This window comes from Strix uralensis, chromosome 4 (genome assembly GCF_047716275.1).
Source record: "Strix uralensis isolate ZFMK-TIS-50842 chromosome 4, bStrUra1, whole genome shotgun sequence".
Classification (NCBI taxonomy): Eukaryota; Metazoa; Chordata; class Aves; order Strigiformes; family Strigidae; genus Strix; species Strix uralensis.
The window spans coordinates 129,671,648-129,693,739 of NC_133975.1; the positions used below are offsets into that span (position 1 = coordinate 129,671,648).

The 22,092-nt window shown below is 42.3% G+C and overlaps 1 protein-coding gene across 2 annotated transcripts; it reads right to left on the reverse strand.

Annotated features, from left to right (window-relative positions):
• Nucleotides 1–2,331: 2,331 nt before the first annotated feature.
• Nucleotides 2,332–21,028, reverse strand: STYX (serine/threonine/tyrosine interacting protein). 2 transcript variants are annotated; one of them, XM_074869188.1, is made up of 11 exons: nucleotides 20,764–21,028; nucleotides 10,266–10,298; nucleotides 9,341–9,394; nucleotides 8,135–8,232; nucleotides 7,353–7,413; nucleotides 5,930–5,966; nucleotides 5,365–5,404; nucleotides 5,235–5,285; nucleotides 4,576–4,648; nucleotides 3,533–3,626; nucleotides 2,332–2,838 (listed from the first exon to the last, which is right to left on the reverse strand). In XM_074869188.1, the coding sequence occupies exons 1-11, from the start codon at nucleotides 20,818–20,820 to the stop codon at nucleotides 2,765–2,767; spliced, it is 672 nt and encodes a 223-aa protein (XP_074725289.1). In that variant the 5' UTR covers nucleotides 20,821–21,028; the 3' UTR covers nucleotides 2,332–2,764. The 2 variants fall into 2 exon arrangements, with proteins under 2 accessions (XP_074725289.1, XP_074725290.1); XM_074869189.1 differs by lacking the exon at nucleotides 5,235–5,285.
• Nucleotides 21,029–22,092: the final 1,064 nt, after the last annotated feature.

A 22,092-nucleotide genomic window follows, 5' to 3' on the forward strand; every position in this document is an offset into this window, starting at 1 on the left:
GAGCTGCAACAGAAAGCAATTTGATGCAGAAGTTCTGGTTCCCAGCCATGTTTCCTCAGAAGCTGTGAGCTGGCAGCGTTTGGTGAGCTGTGCAAGACAGACAGACACCCCCAAACCCTGCGGTAACCTCATGGGGTGGGGGGTGAACCATCAGAGCCTGTATTTCCCAACAGCCCCAGACACATTCCTGTAGAGAGAGTCAGTTAACAGCACATAATAAACCCTATGACCACACGGACAACTTGTGCTGCTTAAGGAGGTAACAGCAACGCTTCCCCTTTCCAAGCTGAAAGTTTCCTAATTAATCATACCTTTCTTAAAGGCTTTTTTTCTGAAGAATTTGCACAGCACCATCACTGATGTAGGTGGTAGAAGACAGACAGACAGCAAAGAGAAAGTGCTGCTGAACCCTCCCCATGTGCAGCACTCCACAGCATCCACATTCCACACGAAAAGATGTTATTAGGCTGGAAAGCCTCACCCCAGTGTCCTGGCTCAGCTAAAAGCCCTGACTTCCTGCAGGATTTCCTCCCCAGGTGCCACCAACAGCTGTTCTAGCAGCATGCTTTAACCCAAGCAGTTTTCAAACCAAAATCTGCTACTTGTAAGAGCCTTGAGAGGCCAAGAGCTCTGAGTTGCTCTGGAAGGGCTGCAAGACGAGGCGGAGGAACAGTGACTAAGCAAAGATCAACAAGTCCCAGGCGTGGTCAACTTGCCTTGAATACACAAAGCAAGGCAGAACTCCTACAAAGTAAACAGGCTCCTGCAAAGCAAACAAGGTGCTGGAGGATTCTCCAGCAAAAGGCAGCATCGGAAGAGATCCTCACAGTACAAAATGGCTTCGCTGTTGAGCTTCAGGCCTTCAAATTCAAAAATATCTGCCCTGAGAGTCAGCACACGTCACTCATTCTGAGGCCAACAGAGGACATTGGCCACATCAGAGTACAGGGAGATGCTGGATGCCCAGAGCCCTGGGTGTCTTATATGCACAGAATCACCTCAGTTGGAAAAGCCCTTGAAGATCCTCCAGTCCAACCATGAACCTCACACTGACCGTTCCCAACTCCACCAGATCCCTCAGCGCTGGGTCAACCCGACTCTTCAACCCCTCCAGGGATGGGGACTCCCCCCCTGCCCTGGGCAGCCCATTCCAACGCCCAACAACCCCTTCTGCAAAGAAATACTTCCTAAGAGCCAGTCTGACCCTGCCCTGGCGCAGCTTGAGGCCATTCCCTCTTGTCCTGGCACTTGTTCCTTGGTTCAAGAGGCTCATCCCCCCTCTCTGCACCCTCCTTTCAGGGAGTTGTAGAGGGCCATGAGGTCTCCCCTCAGCCTCCTCTTCTCCAGACTAAACCCCCCCAGTTCCCTCAGCCGCTCCCCATCACACCTGTGCTCCAGACCCTGCACCAGCTCCGTTGCCCTTCTCTGGACTCACTCGAGTCATTCAATGGCCTTTTTGGAGTGAGGGGCCCAAAGATTGATTCAGCTCTTACCTCTTCTCTGTTAAAATAGAGTCTAACTACAAGCCCAGATTTCCCAAATACACAAGTTTTTCTAACAGCTTTGCAGTGTGCTCGGTCACCACCGTACTCCGAAGGAGCCATCGTTTCATTCCTATCTTTTATGCAACTGACCGATTGGCAAATAAAGCAGAGATGCAGAACTGAAACTGCACTTGCACAACCCGAGGTTATCTGAGAAGGGAGAAGAGTTAAAGCTGCTCGAACCACCTCAGCAATTCCCAGTTTGAAAACGTTAAAGCACTGGTAAGTGCGTGGCCTTAATTGTCTCTAACGCTTTACAAGAGCTGAGGTGAATCCTTTAGGTCTTGATACTATTACAGCCAGTGCTTTGGGCCTCAGTTTTCAAACACCAACCCAATTTTTACCTCAAATGATGCAATTATTGTCTCACAAAGGGAACTATTCCTTCAATACCAGTTCAAAGATGCACTATTTCTAGTAGACAGACTGTACTGGCTCGTTCAACTTAAATCAGCCTATAACTAATTTAACAAGCAGCATCTTAATGCTGGCTAAAAGAATTCAGTCTTCTGTGTACAATTGGTAGCTGCCCTCTGTATTAATTCAGCACATGAGTATTTTATTAAGTGATTAATCAGTACTCTGTTTAACTTGCATAAACAGAGAGATTTTTAGAACAGTATTTTGTCTTAAATTGCTCTGAGTTCCGGTCCCTCAGTATATAAGAGGTTTTATAACAAGGCAGAGTTAAATACTGCTCAGATCACTGCTGTTGCTCAGTTGCCAGTAGTGCAGTTCATAAAGCACATTTCTACAAGCATGACCATAATATACACTGAGAACAAGGTGAAGTTTTAGCAAACTTTTTCTTTACTAAAGTCTCTTGTTATAAATTACACAAATAACTTTATAAACAAATCCCCCCAACTTGCATTTTGTTTAAAGTAATAACTTTATATCATACAAATAAAGAAATTTCAAGTATGAAAAGTGCATTATTGCAATAATACCTCTTTGCAAGTCCAAAAATCTTGGTTTAGAATAAAACTGTAAAGTGTAAAAAAGGAGTAAAACAATCAGTGCCATCTATTCATTCAAGAAGTCCAACATCTTAAAAATGATGCTTAGTGTGTTGCAGAGGCAGATTTACATCTGAAAGCAACATTTAATTGAGAAGAAGCTATGTCTGTGTTCATTTTGCATTATTAGTTCTTTTTCCCTAGTTTGCTTCACCTTTCTTGGCAGGAATTCACAATACAAACAGTGCTTGCCCTCGGATCTCATCCATTCTGTGCTGCTGCCACTTGCATGGTTCCGAGTTCTTCATCCTCTTCATGCATTCGCTTTAAACTTCCTGGAAAAGGCAAGAGGAAGGAGGACACATCTGAGAGCAGCGCTAACAACAGGCAGCTCCGAGGAGGACTGCAGGGCAGTTGCTGGTGTCTTCTGGCAGGGACTCTGCCCCTTGAAGACCTTCAGCTTTCGGATAGCCGGTTGCTGACAGCACTCTTCTTCCCTCACACTTCTCCACAGGGAAGAGAAATTTCCTAGAATCCACCCTTTTTCACACTCCTTTCACATCTCCCCCCAAGCTCCATTTTCCCTAACCTTTAGCAGGGGTTGCTACTGGCACACGTCTATATGATTAAGGAAACATTTTTTACATGCCCTAATCCGCTATTATCTGTTCAAAGGCACAGAAAACTTTTTTTTTTTTCAGATCAACTGCCTTAAAATTAAGGGCAGCAATTATGTCATGAACACTGGCTGCTTTCAACCCACCACTCTTGATTCCTGTAGGGCAGCCGGGGGTTTGGGATTTTGAGGCAGGGCCCTTCTCCCACATGGCAGGGAAGTTCAGCCACAAACCAGAATATTTCAGTACTGCAGACTGAAGTTTGACCACAGCTTGTACACCAACTGCAGCCATCCCCCTCCCAAAAGTCTGAGATTCACTGCCACTAGAGGTTTACTCAGGGAGTGCCAAAGTCACCCTGCAACACCAGGTAGGACAGGCAGCATCACACCCCCCAGGAGAGGCTTCTGACCTGTAGTTCCAGGTGGAACTGAGAGGGATCTCTCCAACTGCAGTGGTGACATCATCTGGATGGTTAATTTTGCTAGATAGATGGCTTCATATTCCTGAAAAAGTTGAATAATACATCTTGCTATTGATTTGGCATAATGCTTTGTAAGGATGAGAAGGATTAATTCAGAGACTTCACTAGGACAGAGTATCTTATAGTAAGGCAGAGATTTTAGAGGAGAGTTCTTTGTTGCTTTGATGTGAATGACAAAAACTGTCAGGAAGACAGAGCAAAAGAAAACTTAAAGGATGGCACAAACTGGCTTTAAGGAAGAAAGTAACTTTCATAAAAAAATTCTGTGAGAATGTTCAGAGAACTCACTGTTGCTCCCAGAAGGCAACTGAGACAGCAGAAACAAACCTGACTTTGAATACGGTAGCTTCAGAGATTTGTCCCAAGGACAAACCATACATGGCCTTGAAGTTGCGTTCTAGGGGCCTGTCACACCTCCAGTGCTACACAAGAACTCCTCACAGGAGTTCCTTTAAAAGTACAAAAACCCCCAAAAAAACTCAGGAGATAATCATCTTGCTGCCAGCCACCCAAGCAATAACAGAGACACTGCAAATCTGTTTCAACATACTGTCCTGGCATTTACCCACCCAGCGGACTCCTGGAATATGATAAAGCAACCTCATGATACCACCATTTGCCGTTTCAGACTTGTGAACTTCACCTACAAATCCAAGTGTCAAGAAGCATCACTGCTGCGTGCCACAATATTCACTTCGCAGTTTCCTTCACTGCCAATTAAGCTGTTTCAGAGCCTCTTAATCACTGCACAAACCAGGATTTTTATTCCTCCTGGATTTGCTTTGTCTAAAGCTTAAGTCTAATGAACTAGGGTACCCACTCATCTTCCTCCCAAGCTCTACTATAGCTTCTGACATTTACTTGAAGCATACTTTTACAGTAAATGTTATGCCTAAGTACAAACAGCTGTTTTGCAGGAAGATGATTCATCAAATAGATTCTGAGTTACAGCCAGAAAAATAAAAAGTCACCTGAAGTTGATGGACAAATCCAGCATTAGGATTAATACAGAATCTTCTTTCTTGAACGTAAGTAAATGCATCCCTTAAAAAGAGAAGGAGAGAGATAAAATACTTCAGTGGAAAACAGACTATGACAAAAGTCTCTGATTTCAGGAGTGTTCCTTCTGATTATCAGTTCTTAGGAAATACATGACCTCTAAAGACTCCTCAGAACTGGTTTGCAGGACTGAAATTGTTTGGGCCGAAGAGGAAGCAGTAGTTGTAAAATATGATTTTCCCACCCCCAGTCTTCAGCTTGCTGGTCTGTTTTCAACACACAGCTCAGAACAGCCTCTTGGGGCCTCTCCTACAGTTTTAAAGGCAGCCATCAATCTGCAGGCTGGTAGCCCGTTTCCATTAGCAGCAGGTACCTACTTCTGCTTAAAGAAAGGATGTAAACAAACCTGCAGCAAAGTGAAATGGAATAATCTGCCCCATGTAGTCTTCAATCTCAGTAGGCAACAATACACAACTGTTTGTGTTCCCTCCAGAATTATTATTCACTTACACCACTTGAATTACAAAAATGAACACCTACAGACGTATCAGGCTACTTCTCTGTACTAAAGTACTCTCACTTCAACCTTTTCAGACAAGGAGTTAACTACATGACCGCGCTCTGTTCTTACCTGTACTTCACCCCAAATGTTTCCATTATGTATGCAATAACTAAGGCAGCACTGAAAAGAAATTTAAAAAAAAATAAAATATATTTCCATTGTTTAAAAAAATTAATAAGCAGGATGAATGGTTTCCTACCTTCTAGAAATCCCTGCATTTCCATGGACAAGAACTTTTCCTGGGAAGGAAAAAAAAAAAACACCACAACCAACCATACTTGTACAGACTGAAGAAAATTCTTTGAAATGTATTTTTTTCCTTGGTATGGAGAACTACACAGTAGAAAGGTACATCCTAAGAAGTGTGTCTTCACTCTAGATTACTACCTACACTCTGTCCGTGACTGCCCTGGGATGCAGAAGCATGGATTCCCATTCCTCTGAGGATTTTGAGTAACAGAATCTGGATTCCAGGACCACAATGCAGATTTAAGGCCCTACATTACAGAGGGGGCAAAAAACCTCATGCACAGAACACAGCTGTGTTTAAAGTGGTAAAAAAACCCCCCAGATATACAAAGAGGTTTGTTTTCCCATCAGAGGCAAAAAGAAAGAAGACCACTTCACTCTGAACTTGTTCAAGTCAAGCACAATAAAACCCCAAATTTAAGAAAACCTCATACTTAAGAACCTCTAATACATACCACTAAGTTAGTTTTAGAGCTTTAACAACAATGAAGGAAAAAAAGTTAATATGATTTTACCTCCACTTTGTAAACTTCCATCAATAAATTCTTTAGTCTAAAAAGGAAAAAAATTACAAGACTCAAAGTTTCAGATTATTTTAGATGTTTGGATGTTACTGCTACTTGCATTTAAATTTGGTACAATTTTTGTATCTTTATATACAGTGACAATAAGTGACAATTATGTAAGTCTTTATATACAGTGACAATAATGCAATAATGCACTCATCATACAAACTTAGACATCATTTCAACTGGACATTTATATTTCTTTTGTACTTTTAACTATCCATAAAATTTTCCATGAAAACCTAGTGCAAGGCCAGAAACAAATGTATAAAAATCCACTATGTGTGTCTTTTACAATCATTATGTCACATGTTAAGTCACTATACTAAAAAGTAACTTCCAAACATCTTTGCTTAACAGTTGGGGGGGTAAAAAATTATCCAAAAACCCCACAAACTAAAACCCACATGCATCAACAGCAATCTGGCCCAGACCACTGTACTGACTCTGTCTTCCTAGAAGTTCTCCAATGATATTATCACTAATTAAAGTAGGTCTAATTGATCTATAAGGTGAGATGTGATGTAGTACCAGGTTGAAACAGCTGATGAGATGAAAAGCAAAAGCTAGATAATTTATTGTAGGGAAAACTCAGACTAGACTCTTAAAAATATACCAACACAGAGCTACTAAGGTGTCAGTAACTGCGAGATTTGCAGAGAATGTTGTTTGATCAAATGGTGTTATACATTAGAAAAGCTGCAGGCCATCAAGTGATCTGCTGCCTTGTTCTGCAAAAATATGACCGCCTCTGTCATACACAGGGAAGAGAGAAGAGATTTTTGGTGGGGGTTTGGGTTGGGGTTTTTTTGGGGGGGGGGTGGGTAGGGGAAGGAACAAAATGCTTTTGCTCTGTTGATACAAAATCATGGCTCAAAACTACCAGTTTATTCTATTTCCAAAGGTCAGTATGTAATGGTTACTGTTTAACTTAAAGCTACTTTTTAATTCCTCTACAGTAAACGCATTTCACGATACTGTAAAACTTCATTACATCAACTAGTTACTATTTTCTGTTGGATTTGTTTTAGTATTTGATACAAGAGATGTAAATATTCTTGGTCTCAAAAACTATGTTTCCTACAGGCCAAGTTCTCCAGCATTCTCTTCTCCCATGACCTGAATTCTTTGAGACTTTTTTTTTTCCTTTAAGATCATAAGAAGATACAACTCTGCCTCAGTTTCTATACTTGAAAAAAGGAGTTAATTACACTTACTAAAGTGGCAATAATAAAGTCACTTAAGAGTTCACAGCCCTTTCAGGTGCCTCAGGCTGGGTATCCCAAATTTGAAACTGGTATCTGTTAGTTCAGAAAACTCTTGCTGGGCAACTCCATTCCCCATCTGTTCTCATTAACACACAAATACTTACCATAGGGAAAAATCGTATTATATTCTCAACTGGATTATCTGCAATATCCAAGACTAAATACCTACAATGAAAACAGTTGCTATGAGTACACAGTAATACCGAGTTGCCACCACTGGCACATGTAGAGCTGATTCAACCCCACTACAATACTCAAACCTGCAGAAGGAAGCCAGCAACTACCCTCCCGGCTCTACTTTCTGGTCTGAGCTCCAGAACTTGGGACAATCAAGCAACCTCTGGAGCTGTCCTTATGAGGAAGAAAGTGAGGAACCTTCTCCAACATCCCCTGACAAAATCCCCTCTCGGAGTGGCAGAAACGCACGAGCACTCTGCTACAGGTGACACAACTTTATTTGAAAGCAGTACGCTACATACTCACAGGCTCCCCAGCAGGTTGTAAAATATGAGCCAGGGTTCTTTTCTGGGGCTCTATGCAACTTTCAGAGGTACACATATTCTGATTAAGTTACCTCAAATGTTTTATTAGCAGGACAAATGGTACTTAGAACCAACAACTTGAAAACTGAAGACTGCTACTGCAAACTAACAGATACTTCTCATTTGCAGACTTGCCAATGCCTAGAGTTTAGCAGGATGAAAACACTTCACAGTTTGGATTTAAAGAGTCTTTCTACACCTTAGCACATTTTTCATACAGTTCTGAGTGTGAAAATATTTGGGAAGAACACTAACACAAAAAGATTTTGTTAATACAGAATTAAGTTTCTTAAAAGTAAGACCTTTCATCATTTGCAGGTCTTCATGTTATCATCGTTTCTCACCTAAATAACTGTTGGAAGTTTGGTTTAATAAAATTTGCTTCAATGTTTTGCCGTATGCATATTACATGGGTTATTCCATGTTTCTGAAGTATAGGTAGCTGTGGAAAAGAAAAAGAACATTTTTTTTTAAATGACAGAATCCATCTGTTACACAGTAATAAAAAGCAAAGCTATGCTTAAATATACAGTAGGGCTATATCATGTCCTCAAGGAAAATCAAGAGCTAGTTTTCTTATACTCAAAGCATAGAGTGAAAAATTTTGTCTTTCAGAGACAAAACACAACCAGTAGGACCTGCAAGCAAAAGCATTCCTAATGATGATAAAAAGAACAGGCAGTAAAGGCAGCACTAAATGAGCTTGTTTATCCCTGCCCACCTTCCACTTTGCCTCAAATTGCAAGTCCCTACACGATGCAGTAATTTTCAGCTAGCATTGGATTCTTGCTGGAATCAAACCATTGAAAGGAAAATCGTTTAAACTGTAAGTCTGCACATAGAAGCTTTGTCTTAGCACTGCTTGACCTTCTTGTAGATGCAAGTCACTTTATTTTACTGTACAGGTGAGTTCCCAGGCCGATTTGTGCGGCAACACTTTAGCAAAGGAAACAGATTGCCTGATCGGTAACATGCGCATCTCAAATGGTTTACTTTTTTCTAAGAAAAATTCTATTCAAGCTTAACTCTAAGACTCAATTTTAATACAAAAAGCTCACACATGAATGCTCGCTGTAATTAGTGCACAAGTCACTTCAAACTTGCACTTTTCTCTGGTTTGTAAGGAGTAGGTAAAGCTGACTAGCTGAACTGAGAGTGTGTGCACGCGCACAAACGTATGCAGAACTTCAAGCCACACGAAAAAATTTAAAATCGGGGCTCTTTTTTAATTTTTCTCCTAAAGTAACCCTTTAGCTCACAAGATTGTTAAGGACAACGCAGTCTCATGTCAACTCTCGTGCCTGAGGCAGTAGTTCAGTCACTCTGCAGAGGGGAGGCATCGACACCAGCCCCAGTCAGATAATCCTGCAGGCTACAAGGACCCTCCCACAAAAGCACCACCTATTACTTCTCTGGCATCTTTCACATTCCAGTTCAGGATTGCAAGCAAATTTACACTTAAACAGATAACATTTGAACATATTCTCACAGTAACAAATCAAAGCACCACAGCAAAGTTTCCTTATGAAACACTATTCTGAAAATCATACCTTGCTTTTCATAGCTGAAGAATACGGGCCTAAAAATAACCCAGGTAAAATTTCCTAGGAGGCAGAAGAACAGACATTTAATACCAACTCAAAATTATCTGAAATAATACATTGCACTCAACTAGACTATGGCCATGGAAACAAGTAATTTACATATTAGTGAGAGGTGTGTTACCAAGTGTCATTTATAACAGGACAAGGGGAAAAAAAAATTGGTTTGGCAAAATAAAAGAAACATGATCTTTGTGCAGGAGATCTTGTTTTGGAACAGGAATCAAGTCCTTTATTTGGACTAAGTTCCAGTTTGATTACTGCATCTTACCCTGCCCCAGATCAAATGAAGGGAACTCTAACTTTGTATATAATTGTGTCTTGTAAGTAATTCCAAATCACTCTGATGGAAAAAGATACACGCATGGTAAGTCTTCTAGCTTTGTCCTAGTAGTAGGAAAATACCAATTTTTAACTATTTATCTCCCCACCAATAAAGACATGTAGGTCTGTAGATCTTATCTTGTGCAAGGATTCAGCTGACACCACCATAGGAAAATTTTAATTGTCCATCCTACTTGAGGACACTTCCAGCCGAATTTAAGTTAAAAAGCAAAGCTCCAATACATTTTTAACAACCATCTCTTAAGACAAAAATAAAATATTATGGGGATTCTGAAAAGGACATTATTTTATTTTTTTTTTTTTAGTACTTGCACAACAGAGGTCCAAGCACACCTGCACAATCCAGAATAACTTTAACTTTTTTTTTTTTTCTAACAAGCTGGCAATCCTCACACACCTCTCCCATGGTGCTGCCTGACACTTTACCCCTAAAGACTGATTTTGATATCAGCACTTCTGTAGGGCACTCTTTTTCCTACTGAATGCACTACGGGTTTTGACTCAAATGGTAAATGAAAGTGTGTCATACCTGCATCTCTCTCCTCATGGGATAGGTCCAATCCTTAAAATAAAACAAAAAATAATTATATAGGCAGATAGAGAGAAAAATAAATTCAGACAGAGATTTTGTGTAAAAGAATCAAAACCTATTTTCCACAGATTGAATAAGCTACCAGTTCTGCAACAGGCACACTGCTTACACTTACTGGTAACTCTCCACAGGGATACCAGCAACACTCGAGTGCAAGGAAAACTATTTTGAAAGCTAATGTGAAGAAACCTCAAGTACTCTATATCAGTAATGAAGCTGTGCAGAATAGCTGGTGTGTTATACATCCACACCTCAGCTTTCTGCTTGGAAACCTCCCTCTAGAGTGGGGAGGGGAAAAAAAAAAAAAAAGGAAAAAAGCTTTAGAACATTCTGTACTAGCCACAGAAGCAAAAAAACCTCTTTGACTGGTACAAAAAACCTCCTTTGGTACATTCCTACAGCCACTGAAAAAACAGAAGATAACAAGTATAGCAGGTAACTCCCTTAAAATCCACAATGCCTCACCTACTATATTCAAACTAACTCTGTTTTGAATATTCATGATTTAGCTTTAACAATTCTGGAAGCTTATGTTCTCCATGAACACAGCAAGCCATTAAAGTGAATCTCCACTTTTCCCCATCCTCAACAGTTAAACTGGGAAGGATCCTTGCCTAGTGAACGCATACGCTTGCGTTCAGCCCCAAGGAGACATTAATTTACATCCAGCACATCGCACCCTTCCACAAATCTCAGACCCACAAGTTTGTGAAGGTTCACCACTTGGGAACCACCCTTTCCCAGATGACTATTTACTATCATCCAACCCAATCTATCAGAACTGCCCAGAGCAAATGCCAGCATCAACATTTTCATCCTTTGCTCCATTTTACAGAGCTGCCAAAGCTGAACAGAAAAGTGCTCAGGCAGACGCTATTCCTGGCTTTCCTTCTTTACAACTCCCACTGTCCTCTATTAACAGGCTCTTACTCATTCTTTGACCCTGACACACGAAGGAGTTGTATCTGAGATCACAGTTACCAGCTGGAGAAAAAAAAAAAATAAAAGGGAAATAGTCAAACATATCAAATCAAATAAGACTGCATACATTTATTTACATAACTTTGTTGGTTGCTCCACACACACCGGCAGCTAAGAAAAAACTTTGCCATATGTCGTTCTTGTTGATGTTCCAATCTCCTCAAAACTATGAGAAAGTTAAACTCTAAATATTCAACCTCTGAAGTGAGATCAGGATTATATCAAGACAGATCCAGGACCTTAAACTGCATTACTGTCCACCTGCAGTTGTACCGGTAGCATCAATTTTGCATTAACCTCCTTTTTATTAAGCCACACAAGAAAAATCCAGTGCTTCCCCCAAACACACACAGTTACCCAGAGAGGTTTTGCTAGCTCTTGGCAGTGGAATTAGAAAGGATTTTAGTATCAGTAAAGTTATTCTGGAAACCACTTGAATTGAATCTGGGACAGCATTTCTGAGAAAGCAAACAAACATTAAGCCACTCAAAACAATTCTTTGAATACTACCTAAAATGGTAGTACGAACAGGGAAATAAAATAAACTGAAATGGTCTTTGCTAAAGACACAGAGGTAAGCTAAGTTACTTCTGTACGTTGCAGCTATAATAACAAAAGCTCCTGGTAGTAGAAATTCTGTGACAAAGGATATTTACAGAACCATATCCTTTGAAGCTTGACCTAAGAGTGTTTTAGCATAATCCCATTGTCTCACTGCGCATATGAAAGCATAATTCATTCACCAAAAAGAAAACACCGGTTTTGTCCAAGCATAAAAAACAGTATTATGAGAAATAAACTCTGAAAAGGCTTCACTCCAGGGGTATACAAGCACTTAAGTGGGTTTATTACTCTATTTAGATACTCATAGAATTTAAAAGTCTTAATGTAGAGCATAATGAAAACACAAATTCATCACTACTTTGGTCAAGGGGACTTAACAATACATTATAAATATTTCTTCCAAATGCATTAGAGGCAGGAAATTGAGTTAGTCCCGACAGCTGTACACTGTGCAAAATAAGTAGGCAAGAATTTAGCAATATACAGTCCAAAGGAAACCAAAACCCAAAAGACAACAGATGCCACAGATGTTCTGAACAAGAACAAAATGTCAGTACTGGCTCCAGACATTAGTCTTCAGTGCTCTTCAAGAAGCCAGAAAGGTACAGTTTCCAATGGGATTGAGTCTGAAAACTAAATATCTGAAAGATGATGTCTCAGATTAAATGTTTTCTTTACACAAGTACATGAACTACTTAAAGAGTGATTCTGGCGATTTCCTGACAGCCCTTCAAGGCTTTTAGAACTAACAATGCAAGATTATTCAAATATTATGCAAAATTATGTAAAAAAGTAATCTATTAATGTAGACTGAACCCAAGCAGAGGTCTCGTTTTAAGGCATTCATTCATCAGATGTGTTTTCCACTGTCTGAAGCACCCAGCAGACAAATAACAACTGCAAGTTTCTTTTTATCAGACCAAATACAAGAATTTTGCTAGGAAAACAACTGATGATGCCAGAGCTGGATAGATTAACAGCACTCCTTGCTGCTAAGTATTTGGTAGCTTCTACAGAATAAGCAACAACTCACTGGAAGACATGATCTTCAATACTCACAAGACACAAAAGTAAAGAGAAGGTAAACAAAAAATAACGCCCACAACTCCAAAGTTTTAAAGAGGAGCCACTCACCTGGGACAGATCTTCCCAGACTAGACTGTGATCCACTGACAGATAAGTTTAAGAGACTCCTCAGCTGTTTTGCTGAGGGTGTTCACAGCATGTTATCAGCTGTACATTGTATTCGCACAGATGAAAGGCCAGGGACTATCTAAAGCACTTCAACTACTGCCCCAGAACAGAGCGAGTAGCAAGAGAAAAGGGAATAAAGCACATGTCCGAGCCCTCCCGCCCCCATCTACAGCCAATCCCTAGCTGGAATAAATTGAAGATATTTATGAATAGGCAAGACTTCTCTACACTACAAAGAGCTTCTTGGTAACCAATAATCAAACTACATCAAGAATTACTCTGCCAACAGTTATGGTTATTTCATCAATATTTTGCCATAGCTATAGCTTTTCTCTAGAGGAACAGTTTAATGGCAAAAACCCCCGACACCTCACATCGACATGTGCAAATGCATGTACACGTGGACTTTTTCCTGAAAGAGTGACTTGGCTAGGACTTAATATAAAATTCATATAATTAATTTTTTTAATTAGTTTAACAGCTCTGACACTGAGAATTGTCTATGCTCAAGATCTGCACAAAAGCAAAGACTGTGGTTTTTTGAAGACAGCACCACAACATACCTCGTGCAATCTGCATATGCCTCACCGGAAGGAATGTAGTGAAATGGATATATGACTGCTCAACTGGTCCTTAACTGACAGTTTAAGTCTGAAGATCCATCTAATTTTCACATATAAAAGGTATATCCTAGTCAGTCTTTGCCAAAGCTCAGCTTTGGTTGAAAGGCAATCTGCAGTACTGCACTTTCATTATTATGGTTAAACTCCTGCTGCCTTATAATTAGCAAAGCCTGCAAACCACAGACTGCCCCAGATGAAGGAAGAAGCTCTCAAAGGTGCTAAAAAAAAACACCAGTAAAATAAATCAGATCAGTAGTTTAAAGAAGAAGAATCCAATACCAAGAAATATCTTTTCTAGATTGTAGCTGCTGTCCCTTATCTGCTCAGCATCACCGGGCATCAGCCACCATCTGCAATGTCTCCCCTTGCTTTCAAGACTGTTACTCAAGTCCTTTTGAAAAGCTGCACACAAGTCCCAGTAAAACCTTCCTGACCACTCCAGGCTTCCGACCCTTTTCCAATGCTCGGACAGCTCTTTTGTTGTTGATTGATAGCATCGCTTACCCCTCTGTACAGCTTTCTCTTCCCATCGCCATTCATCACAGCAAAGCTTCTGCATGATTGATCGTTCCTCATGTACCTCAAAAATCTAGAGCTGTCAGAATCCTCTTGCCTAAATTTGCTTCCCTGTCTAGTGGAATATTCATATAAGCTATAACACTCAGAAGTCTCTCCTGCAAACCTGGTGCAACGTTCTTCCACAAGTTGTGAAATCAAAGCTGAAGACAACTGTTACGGCAGTGACAGCCGCACATTCTGCTGACCTGCTTCAATTCCTTCATCTGCTCTGGCGAGCTGATCTCCTCCTTATAACTTTGTACTGTTCTGTACAGGAAATTAAAATTACAGTGTTATATCAGAACAGTCAGAGGGCATGATTATATTAACTGCCAACACCCCTATCACCCCCCCTCAGCAGGCTACAGCTTGGATTGTGGATGGGTCCTGATCCCTTAATGATTACCTTGACACAAAAGCTTTATGCTTAATTCTGAGGCAGTTTTAATTCTAATTTACACAATGAAATTAGAACATATCGTGGTTTTGAAAGTATTCTAGATGGTATTTTGAAAAAAACTCCCAGCTGATATAGTCCAAGAAAAGGGGAGGAGGGGGACATTATCATTAAAGACCTGCACAAAAATAGAGCTTTGGCCTTTGTAAAACGGAACAAACAATTGTCAAAAGAAATCATGAAATACTGAGGTAGTAATAGAGCATACTCATTTGCTATCTTTTAATAAGAAAACAAGACAAATTAAATGAAGTACTGAAAACATATTCAAGAAAAATATTTTACTGAAAGCTGTCATGTCCATCACTGTGAAGCACGCTACTTTAAGGGTCTCAAAATTACTACAAGCAAGAACAAAATGAAAGGCTGTGTCATTAGTTTCAGTCATGCTTCATGTTCTTGGACAGTTATTCCAGCTGGAAGCATTTTTATATATATATATATGAAAAATAGAATTATTTCAGTTGGAAGGGACCTACAACGATCACTTAGTCCAACTGCCTGACCACTTCAGGGCTAAAAATATAGATATATATAATTTTTTTTTTCAGGTAGAAGTCCTAGTGCAAGTATATAAAATATAAAAAAACGAAACATGGTCTTTTTGTTCCGTCAGGATGCGGGCATGCCACCAAGAACAGAGCTATATTAACAAGGTTAAGAAAGGCTTTGACAGTACTGCTAACCCAAAGCAGAGGCTGGTTAAAGGCTGAGCTTACATTCCCACCCTTGCCCAGTTGTTTAATCCTACACCTAGGAAGCTATAATGGCCCAAAACTAACAGCTTTTTTAGCAAAGCTGGTTGTCTACCGAGTAAGCTCCCTGCTCCAGGTCACCACAGGTCAGATAAGCATTGGGACAAAAACGGTGACAACACTGGACGGTTGGCAGGACACGTAAAGCCACTTTTTAGCAAAGCCAGCTATTAGATGGGCTTTGCTGTAATGGCAAGTCCCCCCCCTCAGTCACAGATCCCACTTCGGTCAGTCTCAACACTAGTAAACATGGGCTGGGAAGCGGTGTTTAACGGTGTTTTCTGTGTATTTGTAAAGAGTACTCAGACAATGGGAAGTCCTCATCGTACAGACATTTTTGGTTTGGAAAATACAAAGGAGTTCAAAAGCAGGAAGGTGGAGAGGAAAAACAATAGCAGGTGGGAAGGACGGAGCACATGGAGAAAGGAAGAAGCATTCAACAGGAAAATTAAGGTTATTTTAGCAGGGGGAAACCGCCACAGAAAAGGATAAAAGGTAGACTAAGGCAACTAAATGGAAAGTAGAAACATAATACAGGTGAGAAACAAATGTTTCTTATTTGTCCCACTCTAACACTGGTCCAAAATATACCTCTACTAGCTTGTTAAATACCAATTAGCACACAGGATTGTCAGCACCAGCTTTTATTAAAGCAGTGGAGGAAGAATTCTTCAGCTTATATGAAGCACATAGACAAGTGGCAGGACTACCACACTTCTTGTATTATTTTCTTTTTAAGTAGACTTGCACAGAAGCTGACACTCATCTGCATTTTTTTCTAGTAGTATTTCTCCTGCATTCACCCCACAGCATTTCTACCCACTACAATAAAAGGTCGTGATGATTCATGTTTTTTACAAAGAATCTGTAGAATGAGCACTAACGAACAAAGCTTTACTAGTAAAGGAAAAATTGTATTCAGATTATCAGAATTGTTTATAATGGTGCAAGTATGTAAGTATGTACTTTTTCATGGCCTTTGGTTTTTTGGTTTGGGAGTTTTTTTGTTTGTTTTAACTACAGCCTTGTGAGTTGGGCCATACTGAGACAGCCAAGGAACACACAGGTCTCTTCACAATCCTCATTTAGATAAAAAAAATAAATGCTTTAAGTCCCCAGTTCTACAAACTGCTCCAGTTGTGAGCCACCTTCACGTCTGTGTGGATGCCTGTGCACTTCAACAGACTTCCCACGGATGCAAGGCATAAGTTAATCACGACTGACAAGACTGCTCAACTTCAGCTGCCACAGTGCACTTTTGATATATGCAAAGTAGTCTGATAGTATCCTACAGAGCTACAATCAAAATCTGTCACCTGATTTACATTTCCCAGTATATCATAGCATTTGTTTCAAATTTCTTTTGCTCTGTTCTGTGGGCAGGTAAAATAAAATAATACAGGCTTCCTACTTATTTTGAAGTCTGCAGAGGAGGAGAATCACTATGTTTAAGGGGGTTATTTGTGTTTCCTATCCAAAGTAAGTAAAAAAGTTTAAGAAATTTGTTCCACCTTCAGATGGACTGAACTACTGCACAGTTTAAAAAAAGCAGTCAAAAATACATTAGCATTTCAGACTAAATATAGCTGTCAAGAAATGTAAATTTCTTCCAAAAAAATTATGTGCTAAAGAGAGCTCAGTTTTTACGCATAATAAAAAGGCAAATATGACTGTTTAGTCAATAAGCTGATAATTCCATTACAAAAACCATGGAGAGTCCTAAAAAAAATTCTAAACGCATCATGAATACTAGTTTACTCAGCCTGCTTGCAAGCAAATATGCTAATGTTTTAACAAAGAAACGAACTGGTAATTATTGCTGTGTTCCCATTACACATATCCTAGTGCTGTTCTCTGGTTTGTTTCAAATTTAATGGGAAAATAATTTCCCCTAAATTCCTTGAATTATTCCAGTCCTTATTTACCATCTTTCCAGAAGTGCTAAGCTGTCTCTAGTACTAATATACCAGATGCACTAATTGTTATTAACCCAACTCTTAGCCATACATGTTCATACTGGGGGGGCGGGGGAACCCAAACAAAACACAGCACTTCTCAAATGTAAGGAAGTTCGAGACCTCATCTTGGAAAATGTGCCAATTTTAGAAAGAGACATGTAAGTCTAAACTTAGAAATGTACCATCGCTATTACTCATAAGACTTTGACATGTTCAGTATCGCCAATCTGCAGAAGAACAACGTTCAGTTTACAGACATTCATGGCATATACCAGAAAAACTTTGCAAGAATGGCGAGTTACATGTTGAACATCCAAAGATGAAAAGTAGAACACACTCCCATGGCATAAGGACCTGTGAAAAAGCTTTTAACTGCCACGAAGCTGGTTTATCCCAGCCTTCATCAGCTCATCTTGCAGAACTGGACAATTCACCCAGACTGCAGCCAGCACACGAGCATGGACTAGAGAAATCACAACAAGCCAGCACTGACACACGCTCGTACCGAAGCGGGGCAGGCGCTGGCGAATACCTGTCTGTGCTTGACCTATAACAAATACGGTTTCACCACCGGAATGAGCTTTAAGTACACACAGACTGCAGGAGGGGAAAAAAAAAGAAAAAAAAAAAAGGAGTGACACATGTCGCTAAGAGTACTCAGAGGAATGAAATTCTGGTCCGTCAGTCACTGAGATGGTATCAGATTGGGAATGCAAAGACAGCACAACTCTTTCCAACTGGTAAATATCACCAGCGTTTCTTAACGTGGCATTTCACAAGTTCCAAAAAGAACCAATAACCAAGTAGTTTAAAAATCCAGCAATTTGTAATACTACATATGGATTAGGGACATTGCAAACAATCTACAGGCCAGAAAAGTGACCTCTTTATCTAGAGTACATGTCTGCAGTCTGCCTAAATCAATCCAGCCACAGGCTGCTGTCACCCCCTCAGCAGATAGCCTTGCCCACTCTCTGACTTCTCCTTGTGCCAGCACTAGGGAGCGTGAAGCTGTGCAATCAACCAGATCAGCTCACTGATTTGGCTTTTTTTTTTTTTTAATATTATTATTTAAGCTGTCACATGGTTACTAGTGTCAGCCAGGAGAAGGTTGCTGAGGGGTAGCAGTTAGATTGCCTTAAGATGACCACAAAGTTGTGCTTACTCTTGAGTGGCCTACATCAGGAAGTAAACCAGGGATTCCCCAAATTCTCCCTCCTCCCCTTCCCCCCCAGTAATCTGAAATCAGCAGATCTACCAAGAAAGCATTAAACCATACATAACCAACTTCCTGAAATAGTATTAGACAGTACTGCTCATTAAAGAACCTCCTCGCTGCAATACACAAGAGATGATCTTCAGCTTTCCATGAATAACTACATTTTGTGGGCAGAATGATTTTAGTTTCCTTAGTTTGCTTTTCCAAAGCATCTTGTTAAGGATTGGGCTGAAGGTTTTTATGCTGGAAAAAAGCTCTTACGCTTTGTTTAACAAGTTAGCTCCACAAGAACTCTGACATTCTCACACTGGCTTTAACTTTCCTGTTTCCCCCCCAATACTCCAACTATAATGTATTTAGATCAGGTCAGACACAAATGTGAGATGCTGGAAAAGAATTAACTTACAGTCTTTAAAAAAAGAGTCCTTGAAATTCTCCACTACAGTCTTGCAGCATGTGAAGTTCTAACATTCTGTACGTTATAATACTGAGAGATAAGAGCATGAAAAAAAAGCAAAAAATAAAATCTACTCTGAAGGACACCATATTATAATTTCAGGTTTTCCTCAGCTAAGAGTTGTTAAGACTGGCAGTGACCTCTGTTTTTAAAACTATTTTAACCACACACTCTTTTTCACCCATTCTAGTTATAAACAGGTTCAAAAAGCCATCCAGGCTAATTTAGTTAACCATTTTCAGAAGTAGCTGTAGATAATATGATTGGTTTCTCCAAAAAGAAAAGATATTTAAAAGCAAACAAATTATAAACCTCACAGGGTGGTATATGATTTGTGTTCAGATACAAACTGATAACAGCTTTCTGAAAACAAGATGACTTGTAAACACCTCCAAAGCTCTGAAGTGAAGAGGGCATTAAATCTTGACAACAGAACCAAAAAAGAAAAAAACGCAGTAACTTCCGTATTTCAGGTAGCTTGCCACAATAACAGCATTCAACAATAACTCCATTAAAACAGAAATAAATGCTGATGTTATGAAACATGCAACAATCTGTAGACATCTGAAGAGTTCAGATACTATCAACTTCCTGCACGAACACTGCGACATTCTGCATTAAGTATCTGACACTATCAAAGCAGGACACTTAGGGCTGGTCGTGACACATAAAAACACACCACCAGTATCCAGGGTCAGAAGTCAGAAGCTAAGCCAAGCTCAGAAATCAGACACCACACTGGCCCGGCTCCTCCTGACACCACGCAGGGTGCAGTTTAGTCTTAGCAGATATTGCCACCTGTCTTAGTTTGCAGAGAAGCCTTGGCAAACCGTAAAAATGCCTCCCCAAGAGACTCACCGGAGCGCCAAATTGTTTCTTGAGTATCTAAGAGTTACTGTGTGGAAGGGGACACGCAGGTACTCACTACTAGCAGCTCGTTACCTTTCTGCATGTACAAAAAAAAAAGGGCAAGCAGGCAGGCAGCAGCAGATGGACGACAGGACTGGTGACCATATAAAGGGATGGGGAACAGGCAGGGGAAAGCAAAAGGGCGGCTAACAGGGAGGCTGTGACCCCCCTGAAGCACAGAAGGGGGGACAGCAGAGCCGGCAAGGTGAGTGGGGGCCGCTCTCAGAGGGGAAAAGCCAAGGGAGCGGGGAGATAAAGCGGGGGGGGGGGGGGGGGTGGGGGTGGTGGTTCTGTGAAAGCAAGCACCCTCTCTTCAGCTGGCAGAGCTGGCTAACAGCCCCGGGAGCGGGCGGGAAAGGCCGGGGGCACCCGAAAGGGGCGATGCGGGAGGGAAGGGGCTCTACGAGAGCAATGGAGACGGCAGGGCCGGAGGATGGGGCCGGTGGTCTCGGGGGGGCGGGTGGCACAGAGCCCGGCAGCGGGGCCTGCGGACCGGGGTGTCACCGGTACGGGGAGGGGAAGTGGGGGGGAGAAGACGGCTCTGCGCCTCGGTGGGGACCCAGCGAGGCCTGCGCCGGGATCTCAGCGGGGACCCCGCGGCCAGGGGTGAGTGGGAGACACCCCACCGAGGCGGGGGGGGTGTGTGTGGTGTGTGTCAGCGGGGGGACAGGGCCCCACAGCCGGGGGGGGGCGGTTCTCCTCAGGCGGGGCCAGAGCGGCGGCCCCCGGCAAGTCTTCGTCCCCCCCCAGCGTCGCTCACCTCCGAGTCCTCTTTGGCCTGCGGCAGCGCGGGGAAGGCCGGCTTGGCGAGCTCCATGGCCGGGCGCTCTCCGGGCGGGGCAGGACCGGGGCAGGGCGGCTATTTGGGCAGCGGGCCCGCGAGCTCCGGCTGGGGAGCGGCGGCAGGAGGAGGCGGCGGAGGAGGCGGCGGCGCGCTCAGCCGCTCGCGCCCGGCCGCCATGCTGCTGCTGCTGCTACCGCTGCTGCCTCTTCCCTCCTCCTCCTCCTCCTCCTCCTGCCGCCGCCGCTCCCCCTCCCGCCCCCGGGCTCCGCTCCAGCGGCGCCTCCGCCCGCTCCGCTCCGCTCCGCCCCTCAACGGCCGGAGGGGCGGGGCCCGGCCGCGCGCTTCCCGCCGCCGCCGTGAGGCGCCAACCGGCGCGCGCGCGCTTCCTCCCTCCCCTCACGGGGCCGTTTCCCCAGGCCGGGTTCGGGAAGCGGCGTTAGCTCCCCGCTCCCCGCCCCGCTTCGTTAATTAACTCCTCGCAACACTAATTAGAACTTCTTCAACGGGCCCTTTTGCTGCCCCGGGTTCGCGGCGATCGAGGTCCGGCCGAGGCGCAGGCCTGAAGCGCCTCACGCCTGGGCCGCCATGTCGCGGCCATGAAGGCTTCCAGAGGTGTTCATCTCATCACCTTCCCCTCACCCTGCTCTTCCCTGTGGTCTCTTCCTCCTCGAACGCAGGTCAAACCGCATCCATTTTGGCGAGCAGGCACTCGTTTTCTCCGCCATCAGAAAGTCACCGCCTGCCTCAAATTTTAGCCGACGCCACAAGCGGGGTCATATTCAAACAGGTCTGCTTTGCACATGGGAGACGCTCTCTGACACACCAGTCTTGGGGCAGGAATCTATTTTTCTACTTTTTGAGGTTCCCTGATCCCATGTTCTGCTGGACTCCCAAGATCCTACCCCAAACTATTTAAACATTATGCTCATCTCCCCCTTGAGAAACCTTCCACAGTCACGTTTCTGCAACTGTTCCTTCAGCACTGCAATTTCCTTTCCGTGACAGATGAAAAATGAAACAGCGAAGGAGAAAGCACCAGTAAGACTGCAGCTCCTACTTCCAGCTGGCGTCGAGAACAGAAACAGGGGTTGGTAGCCTGAGCTTACGGCTCAGACTTCAAAAACTTGCTATAACCACTCCCAGGGCTTCAGTTTGCAATCTTTTGCCTTCTCCAAGGTAATGCCAGAAGCTCAGCTCACCGTTTACATCACCATAGTGCTCAGAAACTGATTTTTATTGAATTTTCTAATTGTTCCAAGTGCACTGGCTGTAGTGGCCAGACCTAGCAGCTCTGTGAGCTGCACT